The 13,682-nt window shown below is 39.8% G+C and overlaps 1 protein-coding gene across 1 annotated transcript; it reads left to right on the top strand.

Annotated features, from left to right (window-relative positions):
* Positions 1 to 5,064: 5,064 nt before the first annotated feature.
* Positions 5,065 to 13,359, top strand: LOC124645715 (G2/mitotic-specific cyclin-B3). Its single transcript, XM_047185573.1, has 8 exons — positions 5,065 to 5,230; positions 5,442 to 5,751; positions 6,331 to 6,602; positions 7,628 to 7,844; positions 8,303 to 8,557; positions 10,212 to 10,367; positions 10,817 to 10,991; positions 11,194 to 13,359. The coding sequence occupies exons 2-8, from the start codon at positions 5,452 to 5,454 to the stop codon at positions 11,355 to 11,357; spliced, it is 1,539 nt and encodes a 512-aa protein (XP_047041529.1). The 5' UTR covers positions 5,065 to 5,230; positions 5,442 to 5,451; the 3' UTR covers positions 11,358 to 13,359.
* Positions 13,360 to 13,682: the final 323 nt, after the last annotated feature.

The following is a 13,682-nucleotide window of genomic DNA, read 5'->3' on the forward strand; positions in this document are numbered from 1 at the left end:
GTCACGAGTTTCTTCCGTGTACTTTTTTTTCAGTAATTTGTTTTCAGAATGAGTGACTTATAAAGCAAATACAGATGCGGTAAATAATAAAGCTACCACAGCCCGTGCACGTGACTATGGAAAAGAAAGCAAGCCCGAAGTTCCTAAGGCACCTGTGGCCCTAGTTCAATCCTGCAAGGCGTTCAACGGTTTGACAAAAAAGAATGGTGTGAGGTGCGGTCCAACCAGCATCTCCTTAGTTCGGACTGATCACTACCGCACTTGAAGAGGGCTGATGGTGTCAAGAAAGCTTTTCGGCCTTGAAAGACTTGGTACGCTCCCCTCGGACTACCAGTAAGTCTGTTAGCCACCTCCCATGGGGGTCGGCTCATTATCACGGCGTGTGATGGTTTTCGGCCTTGAAAGACTTGGTACGCTCCCCTCGGACTGCCAGTAAGTCTGTTAGCCACCCCCCGTAGGGGTCGGCTCATTATCTCGGCGTGTGATGCTTTTCGGCCTTGAAAGACTTGGTACGCTCCCCTCGGACTGCCAGTAAGTCTGTTAGCCACCCCCCGTAGGGGTCGGCTCATTATCTCGGCGTGTGATGCTTTTCGGCCTTGAAAGACTTGGTACGCTCCGCCTAGGACTGCCAGTAAGTATGTTAGCCACCCCCCACAGGGGTTGGCTCATTTTCACGGACCCGCGCAGGGTACCAATCTTGCATGTTGCGAGACGCAGCATCATTACAAAGTGGGGACCAGTAAGTATACTAGCCACCCCCCACAGGGGTCGTTTCATTATCACGGACCCGCGCAGGGTACCAATCTTGCATTTTGCGAGTCGCAGCATGATTACAAAGCAGGGACCAGTAAGTATACTAGCCACCCCCCGCAGGGGTCGGCTCATTATCACGGACCCTCGCAGGGTACCAATCATGCATGTTGCGGGTCGTACCATCATTGCAATCTACCCTCGCAGGGTGGCTTTTTGGATCGACTTTCGAAGAGTCGCCATTATAACCTTCCCTCGAAGGGAAATGGTAATCACACTCACGCTGAATGGCGTGTGATGCAAAACTCTAAAAGCTCCCTTGGGATATCACGAGTAAATTACAATAGGAACCATGTCCAACAGAGGAAACAGAAAGCGTCCAGGACCGCAGGCGGACTTTGATGCGTCCAACAAGGCACGTAAGTTATGACTTTCCAGGCGGGTTGCCTAACATTATATCAAGACCAATGGAAAGAAATGGGAGCTCCGCCTTTCTTGTCAAAAATAATAACTGGGTATCGCATACCATTGGCCAAGAGCCACCTTTGATAGATAATGCCAGATTTGACCAGAGAGTCCAAAGAGATGGATGTCGTCATATCCCAAATGATAAAACAAAAAGTTCTATTGATAGCTGCAAATTCTGCCAGCTTTCTTTCCAATATGTTTCTTGTGCCCAAAAGGCGACGGAAAGAACCGTCCAATACTCAATCTCAAGGTTCTCAACAAGTTCATAATTACGGAACCCTTCAGTTTAATAAATGTTTTTCGGGTGCTAGAGTTTCTTCAGAAAGACGAATGGCTGTGCAAGTGGATCTCGCCCAGGCTTACTTCTACCTTCCGGTAGCCGGAGGTCACAGACATGTTCTTCGACTACAGAAGAAGACTGCTTCAGATTACGTGCCTACCATTTGGCTTAAGCACGGCACCCAAGACCTTCGCCACAGTGACCAATTTGGGTGGCTCAAACTTTGAAAACTCAAGGGTTACTTATAATTGTGTATCTCGATTTTCTGGTGGCTCACCAAGATATATTTGCCTACTTTGGGATCATTTGCACCACGTTTTGGATGGCAAGTGAATAAATCGCAAGCATTATCAACAAGATAATGACAAAACGCACTACGTGACAAACAGCACGACAAACTTAGAAGACCTGCATAGCTTGATAGGACTTTTAAACTTCGCAAGTTTTCGTTGTTCCATACGGCAGACTGCATTACCGGGCTCTCCTCACTTTCCTCAATGCAGTGTTGAACAGCAATCTATACCTACCCTATTCATGGAACCGTGAGCCAAACGGTGAACAAACCATAAAAAGGGTTCTTATAAGTCACGATTGAAGTAATGATCATATTTTATAAAAATAACTACGAAAGTAATATACTGACAACATTAGAAATGATATTTTAGAACGATGTCTGTGGAACTTATGCAATCTTTTCAAACTTATTTGAAATCAAATATGTATAATAAAGGCCGTAAATTATTTTCTTAATTTTAATGAAATATGTAGTAAATCGTTTACATGTAAAATGAACCTAGAAGTCTTGACTGTCATACATAGAACCCTACTTAATTGAAGACCACGATACTAAGAACATTTTACATAAAAATGTGACGTTTTTGTCATCGGTCGGGTTATACCCACCATTTTGAAAAAGTGTCATTCTTTGGTTACATTGTGGGCTCACGGCTCGGTGAATGGAGTATAGCAATGTTGAACCTACCAGCAGATGCCTTAGCAGATCTAAAGTGGTGGCTGGTCAGCTGCCACCAAACCTTGGATATTCATTCGCCACTTCCCTGTCACCTTATAACCACGGACGCCTCCGATGTAGGATGGGGGCACAACTGAACGGAACTCCCGTAATGGGTTCATGGAACGAGAGAGAAAAAGGCTTTCACTGCGATCTGAAAGAGATGCTTGCAGTATTAACTGGAAAATCACGGCAAGTTGCTAAAGAGATCAACAGCCATTTTTCAATGCAAAAATGGGACTGTGGTGTCATATCTAAGAAATCAAGGTGGCACCCGATCAAGGAGCCTACCGAACTTGACGTACAGAGTATTCAGTTATCTTGAGCTGTATCAAATCTATCACGTCGTGAATCATATACCAGCCCTATTCAACAGTCAGGCAGACCATCTCTCCCGACACAAACCTCCACCGGAGTGGCATCTTGTATCAGCAGTGGACCTACTTGCCTCGAAGCGAGCCCAGGGACACATAGTTGTGTACTACGTGCCCCTAGATCTGAAGGACCCGAAAGCGGGGTTCCACGATGCCTTTTTCTCAAGTTTTGACTTACCCGCTAGCATGGGTATTACCGCCACCTTACCTTATACCGTAGGTCCTCAGTCATCTCAATTCAGGAACGGGAGTTAATCTCATAGTAGTTCCTTCGGTGGCACCAGGTATTTTGGCGAGCAGATTTGAAGTCCCGATCATTAGCAGTACCCTACACACTGATGAACCTCGAGCAGAAACCGATAGACACAGCAACGGGGATACCCCCTGCCAAGGTCAGGGAAATGGGGGGGGGGGGGGAGGGACAAGGAGTCTCTCCGACTGAAGTCTTCTTCAATCCACACGCAACACTTATCAATCAGCTTGGAGTCGATGGTTAAATTGGGGCGAAAAGTATGAAATTGGATCCTATGAATCCTTGAATCCCTATTTGGACCTATACTTACCCAATTTTTAGCAGACTTACACATAGTAAATAAACTAACATACAATACTATTTTATTACACAAGTCAGTTATAGCTACACTATGCAATGCAGAAACCACTGGAGAGCTAGGTTCACACGTTCTAGTCGGACACAATTTAAAATCAATAGCGCTGAGCAAACCTGTTCCCCGGGAAGCCGTCCATCTGGAATATTGACCAATTGGTAACCTACTTAAGTGCAGTAAACGTAGACGAGAATAATCCATTTGCAACTTCCAGGCACACTGCTGCTCTTTCTTTTGCTAGCTTGTTTCGGAAAGGCGAGTCCATGATCTTTCCTTGCTTGCAATAGACCCAGAACATTTCAAAAACAACAAAGATAATTTAATCTTATGGCCAGTCTTTGGCTCTAAGACCGACAGTTCTAGTCATAGGCAGTCGGGTTGTTGTTTGATGGATAATCAGGAAAATATAAATCTAAGTCCAGTGTATTGGGTCAGAAAGACTAAAGCCTTGTTAGAAGATAGACGGACATCGGCTAATTCCTTAAATTTATTTATATCCGTTAGAGGCCAACCAAAGGCAGGCACCCGAACGATGATGCGGGTGGATTAAGACATTGTTAAAAGAGGCAGGAATAACTACAACCCCAGGAAGCTTCCACTCGGCGGTAGCGTCAAAATCTGTGTTGACAATATACTTTTGGACGATATATTAGCAAAGGGTAATTGGCGATCAGGCAATACATTTGCCCATTTTTACAGAAGGGAAAGATACCCACTAAATAGAAGTAGCAAGTTATCTCGATTATTTAATTAATCCAGCTGATTAATGTCTATATTTTTGTTACTATTGTTATTAAGAAGTATCGCAATGTTTTTGTTAATTACTATTAGAAAATGAAATCAATTTTGCTTTTGTTCTTGCATCTCTCTTTTAATTTTTATTACTCATCCTTCGAGCCCATTTCCCAACTATGTTGGGGTCGGCTTCCAGTCTAACAGGATGTAGCTGAGTACCAGTACCAGTTAACTTTGATTACATTAGTATTCCAGGACGCAATACACATACTTACATGTGATTACTCGTGTACCTAAGTACCTATTTACATACACAATTTCATTGTGCTTTTGCTCACATTGGCGTCCACTTCCACCAGGCGATAACAAACACGTCTCAAACTAGTAAGCTTCAAATAACGGTCAAGAATTTAATAGCAGCGTTTTACCTGAAATAAAACGCATATTAAATACTTACCTTATTTGAAGCTTACATTTTAATTTCTGCCTGGTGTTTTCGACTCAATGACGAACTGTGGCCGCCGAGAACACTCGTCGCCTCCTGCCTGGTGGGGAGTGAAACTGGTCGGTGTGCGAGAGAGATGCAAGATATGGGGTAGAAAAGGACGGAGATAAAAGCGGAAAACACGTAGGTGCCTATCTCAAACTAGTAAGCTTCAAATAAGGTAAGTATTTAATATGCGTTTTATTTCAGGTAAAACGCTGCTATTATGCGCGGAATTAAAAATAAAATCAACATCATTATTTAACATCTCAAACTCCAGAAGATATACTCTTTAAAACGGAACGTAGTTTTGCATCCTCCCTCCCCATTGGTTTACCGTTGGACCAATAAAATTTCAAAGTAGTTCAACGGTTTTTGAAGACGTTTCATCAGTCCGGTGTCTTGTTGAATTTTATCTTAAAATTTGGATAAAAATTATCATTTTGAAATTAATATCAGGCCGTGCAACTTCCAAAGTAACCACAATTCAATCAAAACGGCCACCGCCGTTTAATTAATGTGAGTACAAAATAAACGTTAGATAACCGTTTGACGCTGTCGGACGACGTTCGCTTGTTTTGCCTCCATTTTCAGTCGTTAGGAGTGTCGATTTTGAAACGCTTGTTTACGTTCATCGTTATATACCCTTTTGGGACCGTTAAATAATTGTTTAATCGTGTGATTTTTACAACGTTAATGAGTGCACGTGATAATTGTGGGATTGTTTCAGTACTTCCATAATGGCGCCAACAAGGTTGGCATCGAAGCCGATCGGCGTCAATGAGAACTTGAATGGTTTACTGGGGCATGGGATAACAACGAGGAGTAAGCAATTAGCTTCTCTGAAGACTCACAAGGACACTTTGAAGGGTCCAAATAAGAGGAAAGCCGATAGCCCCTTGAAAGATGTTACTGCAAAGCGGGCGGCGTTTGGGGACATCACAAATGCCTTCAACAAGACCACCGCGTTCCAGGATAAGGACAAAGTCATGGGGCTGAAGAAGGTTACTGTGGAGAGCAAAATACTCCCAATCGTTAAGGTTTTACTCTATTTTTTTCAACATTTTTTAGTAGAGGGTAGATCCATTCCTTGTAATGATTTTCATGTGTGTTAAAATTATGGTATGAGTCGTTAGAATCCATGTGGTTTAATTTCATGATCATAACAATTTCATTTGCAAAGGTAATATGGGTCAATGAACTTTCCCTCCAAAACTTTTTTGCATGATGTGTGCTATTTTATCTTTGTATTTGGAACAAAACTTCTTTAAAACTAGAGTTCTAAAGTAAGCAGATAGCTACTCTTATAACTGGGCTACATGATTATGCTCAAAATTAATATTAATTGAGCTAATGGGGCCAAGGTCATCTAAATGTTGTGCAGAGATAGCACAGTTTTTAACTGTTATTGCCTTTTTCATTTTGTTTACAATACATGCCACTTCCTGCCATATTATTCTTTCTGTATTTGATTTCATTTTTAAATTTTGAGTTACTTTTTGGAGACAGACATTATTATTGAATATATGTCCCTACAAAGTAGTTATCATTCTGAAAACACATAAAATAATTTACATCTTTTAAACACCTCATTGGTAAAAGAGCATTTCCATTTTCAGAGTATCAAACCACAGACAACCACATTGAATGGTAAGACCTCAAAGGCAAAAACTCTGCAGCGAGTGGCCACCAATGCCATAGACGCTGTGCAGAAGCACTTTGCCAAGGATCCTCCTAAGCCAGTAGCAACTCGGGCACAGAATGGCATCCTCAAGAACATTGAACAGAAAAAAGACAAGAGTCTTAATCAGAACCAAAGTCAGAACTCTGCAAAATCTGCGAGGAGTGATGTGTCTGAACCATCACTGTATATGACAGCTTTAGAAACTACGTTAGTTGTTTTTACTTATTTATTTTTGCCATTTCAGTTTCCTATCAATCATTTTTATGGATGCGTGGCATACTTAGGACACTTACATACCTGCAAATGCTGCACCTTAATTAATTTGTCCTACATAATGTTATTATCATTTTAAAGATCTATATTTTACCATAGAGATATTTACAAATGGTTCTCATTATCTATTTCATTGTTGGTTTAAAGGGTATAAAAGCATAGGAATAAATAAGACAGCTGATGCTGTTTAATATCAAAATAATCAACACATTGCTGTTGAAAGACTTTATGCGTATCACTGAACCCAGAAGTTGCAATTATTTACAACCGGTTCAGGATACAAAATTATTATGTTAAGAATTTAATTATTTTATTATTAGTTACGTTTCATAAGATTATTTGCATATAATTATTTATATATATTATCAAACTTGCATAACTTTTTCCTTATACATCACAGTTTTCATATGATGATGAAACATCAGCATAGTATTTTATTATGATAATGTTTCCTGGCTGCCCAATATGCCTGACCTCAATTCAATGACCTACTTATGAACAGCACTCAATCAGTTACATGGTGATTTTGTTCCCAATTTTCCCTAGTAATAAACCCATCTCCTAACTTCTGCTACAAGTACCTTTTACATTACATTCAGTATAGTTTAAAATAATTTTGTTATTCACATTTTTAATTAGCCTTATCCTACTTATATTATAAATGTGAAAGTTTGTGAGAATGTATGGATGTATGTTTGTTATTCAATCACGCAAAAACGGCTGGACCGATTTGATTGAAATTTGGTATGTAGATAGGTGATACCCTGGATTAACACATAGGCTACTTTTTATCAACACACCACGCGGGCGAAGCCGCTGGCGGAAGCTAGTTATGCATATAGGTAGGCAAAAAAATCAAAATGTTATTTTGGACTTTTGTCTTCTGTTTGCATCTGATAGTATAATCTTTCAGCTCTTTTAAATGAACTGTCAAGTATTAATAGCTCTTCCCTCTTTAGCAGCCCCTCAGAAACCTCCAAAGAGGAATACAAGACAATAAGTGAGAAGCTAGACAAGGTAAACCTTGATGACACAGTCCGTTCCCTGGACGAAGAGACTGAGGAGCCTCACAAGACACCCTCGGATGTCGCAGACTTTGACAAGGAGAACTGGAATGACCCCTTCCAGGTTTCCAACTATGCTATGGATATATTCAACTATTTGAAGAGCAGAGAAGTGAGTATGATATCTGATTAAAAGTTTATGCATACCCAAAATGATGTAACAGATTTTTGTGTCCATAATTTTACTCTTTATACCTGTGTTGATGTTGATACAGGAAGACTTACTATGATTTGTCTGTCATAACTTACCCTTTTTACCTGCGTCGCCACTTCGGTGTGTTTTTACATACGCCGGAAATGTTCAGGTCAACTTTGGCTTAGTTATTTTTGTCCTTTCTTCTTTCTGGTCTTTATGAAAAAATTGATCTCATAGCTGATAATAAGTATTGCAGGCGACTCTGCAAGAAAATTCCTAGTACAAGGAGTCTTGTGGCCTTCGCACAACAACGCCTCCCGCTGATGCCTAAAAATGATCAGCGACAATGTTTTTAACTGCCATAAAGTTGCGAAAACTTTGCTTACATTGCACTTTACTGACACATTATATGTAACTCAATATCTCTATTTTAGCGCCTATTCCCCATCGATGACTACCTGCAGCGGATGAAAGGGATCACGGCGTGGATGCGGGCACTGCTCGTGGACTGGATGGTGGAGGTCCAGGAGAGCTTCGAGCTGAACCACGAGACTCTATACCTGGCCGTCAAGCTGGTAGATCTGTTCCTCACCAGGTCCACGAAGACGCAGCCAGAGAAGGACCACCTCACGAAGGAAGAACTGCAGCTGCTCGGAGCGTCTGCACTGTTTATTGCTTCTAAGTTTGACGTGAGTTTAATTTCTTGTTGTTCATCTGAATTTATGACTTGTCGTGATTGATTGAGCCTGAAGGTATCGTAGAATCGAGTAGTGTGTGAGTGATTGACTTGATAACTTTGTCCATTTACTGGTATACTTACTACTGGTATTACTGGTATACTTGGAATTACTCGTATCTCTCGGCATTCATGTTAATCTATACTCAGGCCACCCACATTAATTGTATGTCTCACTAATCAATGGCGACATTAAAGCCGCGAATGCTATACCCTAAACCAGTGGTTCTTAACCTTTTTGACATGAGGGACCACTTTGACCAAAGTTGTCTTGCCGGGGACCACCTCATCGGTTTATCTAAATTAGTACTCATTCTTTATTATTTACCAAAAAAAAAACTGAATTTTTGGGTCAGTTCTACTCAAAGCTAAACGCATTTCGGCAGTTGTGTAGGTAAGCAAATGCAAATAAAGAAAAACTTGCCTATGTAGTTTCCAAATGCGCGAGCGAAGCGAGCGCGAAATTTTTATCGGACTTAAGGCGAGGAATTGGTCAACAATAATTCCATAACCGGCACGCGCATCTAAGGCGCCAAAAGGGGTCGGAGCGTCTGAGCGGGGCGAGGATAACAATACGCGCGCTAGCTTATAACTAAAAGTCGTAAGCGACAAAATGGTTTTGTAATTTTATTATTTAGAAATGATAATTTGATAAAAATTCCTTCTACAATTTTAAAGAGTATGTACATACTCAACTACTAAAAAACTTAAGAGGCTTAAATCGGTCCCGTATGCCCATAATATGTGAATCTCTTTTTAAAAAGAGGTATGTTTGATATATTTTTCTCTGTTATAAAAGTTACCTAATCATGTTTCTACGTCTAACAAAATAAGGTTCATATCATGAACTTTCAGGTAACCAAGTTGTATTTTGATCCGTTTTGTATTTACTGAGAAAAATTGAAATCCTTGGCGCCAAAAATTCCAATTCGTCCTCTTAAACCAAATACTACGTAAAATGTAGCCCAAACGTACTTAACTTTTTGTTTGTTGACAAATTCAAAAATAAGGGCATATAGTTTCTGAATACGCGAGCGAAGCGAGCGCGAAATTTTTATCGGACTTAAACCAAAAAATACATAAAATGTAGCCCAAACGTACTTAACTTTTTGTTTGTTGACAAATGCCAAAATAAGGGCATAATACAGTTTCTGAATAGGCGAGCGAAGCGAGCGCGAAAATTTTATCGGACTTCAACCAAATATTACGTAAAATTTAGCCCAAACGTACTTAACTTTTTGTTTGTATTTGTCAAATACAAAAATAAAGGCATACAGTTTCTGAATACGCGAGCGGAGCGAGCGCGAAATTTTAATTATTTTTTAAGACTCAAAAACAAAATTACATAAAATGTAGCCCAAACATACATTTTCATGAATGGGGGGGACTAGGTACGATACACCCGATATACGTCCATGCGAAAACCCCCGCTCGCAATTATAAGTCGATAAAAAATAAGTTTGATAACGTATAGCAACGTCGCGAAGCTCAGCTTCGCGGACCACTTGGAATGCCTCCAGGGACCACCAGTGGTCCGCGGACCACCGGTTAAGAACCACTGCCCTAAACTGTAACATCTTCCCTTAACTTCTGTTATCCTTCAACAGGAGCGCATCCCCCCGCTAGTGGATGACTTCCTGTACATCTGCGATGGCGCGTACACGCTGAGCCAGCTGCTCAAGATGGAGATGAACATCCTCCGCGTGGTCGACTTCGACCTCGGCATCCCGCTGTCCTACCGCTTCCTCAGGAGATACGCCAGGGTGAGGAATGTGTACTGGATATAAATGGCAAATACCAACATACTTATGATTGTGTTAGGTATTTTATCTAAATGTCTGATTTAATTACTTTTTAGGATTCAAATCAAAAATTAAATAACAACCTTGTAAAGCAATGTTACTGAAATTTTGAGTGCGCTTTATTTATGACGACAAAAACATAAAACGTGCCATGCTTGGAAGGATATAAAGCATTTCGCACGCGGCGTTGTATCCGCCAAGTGTACAGAGTGGTGTGAAAATTTGTGCTCGTATTGCTCTCGTTGTACGTGCGTATTTCATCGTAAGCTCGTTGTAATAATGGTTAGGCGCAGCGTTATAAGTACCTTAATCAAACAGAAACAAAGTTGCCAATTGTAATAATAGCTGGACATTTTACTGGTCTATAGACAGTTTACCACTCATTAAAATCTTCTTTTTTTTGCCTCCAGTGCGCTCGAGTATCGATGCCGACGCTAACCCTAGCGAGGTTCGTGCTCGAACAGTGCCTACTGGAGTACAATCTTCTGGAACATTCGGACAGCAAGATGGCCGCCGCCGCGCTATACCTCGCGCTCAGGATGAAGTCCATCGGAAACTGGTCGCCTACCCTACAGTATTATACAGGTTAGTTAGGACTTTTGATTTCAGCTACCTATACTACAGGGCAAATGAGGCTCCGTGAGTTGTTCGAAAGAGTCCGCGCCACTGGAACGTGGCTGGAAGGCTCCAGAAAAGTCATGGCAGTTTTATGCGCTACTAATAACACACCGAAAAACACATGAAATCTCTACAGAACATGTTCACATTGAAATTTCTGGTATCGCAGGATACACCGTCAAGGATATCCTCCCCATCGCGATCGCACAGAACGCGACGCTACACAAGAAACCAAAATCCGCCATCAGTACAGTGAGGAACAAGTATTCGCACACGATCTTCTTCGAGGTGGCCAAGGTGGCGCTGATCGACGACGCGGCGTTGTCCAGCTGAGGCAGGCTGCGTGGCGCTTTACATGCAGTACAGGCTGTACTCAGGTGGGTCCCCATTCTCTCATAGATGCATTTGTAAAGTTGAGTGTATATTATTCGGGAGGCTAGTGGACGGACGATGTCTGACTCAAGGCGGTGTACATAGAATTCGCGCTTTTTCTGTGTTTTCGTATTTATGTAATTTTATTTTTTTTGTTGTTGTTTAATTTTCTAGCTTCATTACAAAGTTTCTTATTCTTAATTGTTAACATAAATAACTTTTACGCTTGTGAATGTATTCGGTGTCTCGTGAATTGATTAACATTTTGATTTTTCACAGTGAATTGTTTATGAATTTAATCGGCAAGATAGTCTGTGACTTTATTACTAATATTTTTAATTAATCGAATTAACACTATATTTTACAGTTTATGATTATATGTAATTTTTTATAACAAATTAAAGTGATCTTGCGTCAGACTGAACTCGGTCCGCGCTGCCGTAGACTAAGAAATCGCAATCGATAACTTGTGTTACTTAATTATTGTTATGTGCTGTCGTGTTTGAGATGTGTGAACGCTTCTAATGTTGCGAGTAGCTCGTTCACGAGAAATGAATCAAAACGGACCAAAATTCGGACCCTTGAGCGAGCTACAGACGGCCATCCAAAAAGACCAATAAATGTAAGGTGCCACATTGGCTCATTAGTGCTACATTGTATTTGTAAGTAGTGTGACTAGACAATTTCCCCCGGGCTTACCACCCCGGGTAGATGAAACACTGCCATTAGATGAACGTGTAGTGGAAAAACTAGAACAATTAAGAGTTTGTGTTAGCACACGAATTGTTAGACTATGGTGTGAGTTGTTTATGCGAAGTTTATTTACTTTCGGTAAATTAATGTAATAAAGACTGAAATGTTTGTTGACATGATCAAATGGAACAGGCTGACCTGGCAAATTTGTTTGTCAAATATGTGCCATATATCGCTATGGCTGACGAAACTCGGAACATTTGACTAAGAGGTGAAGCCTCAATAAATAACACCAGTTGAACGAAACTAAGTTTCCACAAAACAAAAGCGTTTAAATTAAATTAATAAAAAAAAACTGAAACCAAAATCTCATCATGTCCCGTCTGACCTCAATAGAATTTTTACCAAAAATCAATGCCTAATAGTATCCACATTCCAATATTGTTTTACTTCCGCCTCGCTGCTTATTATTTAATTTAGAATAACGCTGTCTTCCTATAGTGAATTATAGGTGTTAATCGGCTAAATGTATTAAAAATGTATATTTATCTGAACTGTACAAATATTGAAACACTTTGATAATTAATTTTCCCGGACAGAGATTTTCGCGTAACTAATTTTGAAAGTTGTCAAAGTGTATATTGTGTACATGAGCGCTTTCGCTTTTACGATAAATATGCATACTTAGGTTTCTCTTATGACTAGGATTTGTTGAATCTTTAGGAATCGTAAGCCTTTGACTGTACAGTCGCGATCATAAGTGTTATGCATAAAATTAAAAGAATCCACAATGAATTTAACTACTCGTGCTTTAATCATATCATTAAGAAATAGTTTTAACGGTTCTAGATTTTATAATAGGGTGTATTCTATCTTTGCGTTACTGACACTTATGTCCCGACGGTACTGAGGGTTCAACCAGCGCCGGATGTGTAAACGTTTTTATACATAATATTATGTATTCTTCTTGGCAAGCTTTGCTAATACTCTTTTAATTATAACTATTATTAATGGATTTTGTAATGTTTTAATATAATTAATTTACATAGTAATTATTGTGAGATTATTCGCATCATTTGTCATATGTTTTGTAATTTATCACATTTTAAAGAGTACAAAATATTGGAATGTTATAATAATGTTGTTCGTTTAATAATAAGTTTTAGAATAATTGTCACTTTGAAAACTGTTTTCTTCTTGATAACATTTGTCGTCTAATTATACAAGGTTAATGTAAACTGTGTAAATAAAAGTGATTTTGGTTTGGTAATATGATTTTGATTTGTTATATTGCAAACCCAGTATGTGTAATTAAATTAAATAACTCAACCTTTACAAACTAAAGTCCTTTAAATTGACGACTTTTGTTTATTAGTTGCGATAATATCAGACAAACAATAATTCTATATTTTTATGCTAACATTATTTGACATTGATTACAAAGTTTTTTTCGCAAATAGTCGAAGGTAAAGGTTGAATAAATTGGTTGATATCAATGATGACCCAGGGAGTTTGTGACATTACCACCGCACGCCAAGGCCACGCAAACCAAAAGGCCTAGACTCAAAACGGAGAACTGAGTCTAACAGTAAA

The sequence above is a fragment of the Helicoverpa zea genome, chromosome 3 (assembly GCF_022581195.2).
Source record: "Helicoverpa zea isolate HzStark_Cry1AcR chromosome 3, ilHelZeax1.1, whole genome shotgun sequence".
NCBI lineage: Eukaryota > Metazoa > Arthropoda > Insecta > Lepidoptera > Noctuidae > Helicoverpa > Helicoverpa zea.

What these genes read in the sequence shown, in the direction of transcription:
- LOC124645715 (XM_047185573.1), top strand. Translation starts at nt 5,452, where the DNA reads ATGGCGCCAACAAGGTTGGCATCGAAGCCGATCGGCGTCAATGAGAAC. An exon ending in AAATACTCCCAATCGTTAAG is followed by an intron (nt 5,752 to 6,330) that starts GTTTTACTCTAT and finishes TTCCATTTTCAG; the next exon opens with AGTATCAAACCACAGACAAC. An exon ending in ATGACAGCTTTAGAAACTAC is followed by an intron (nt 6,603 to 7,627) that starts GTTAGTTGTTTT and finishes TTCCCTCTTTAG; the next exon opens with CAGCCCCTCAGAAACCTCCA.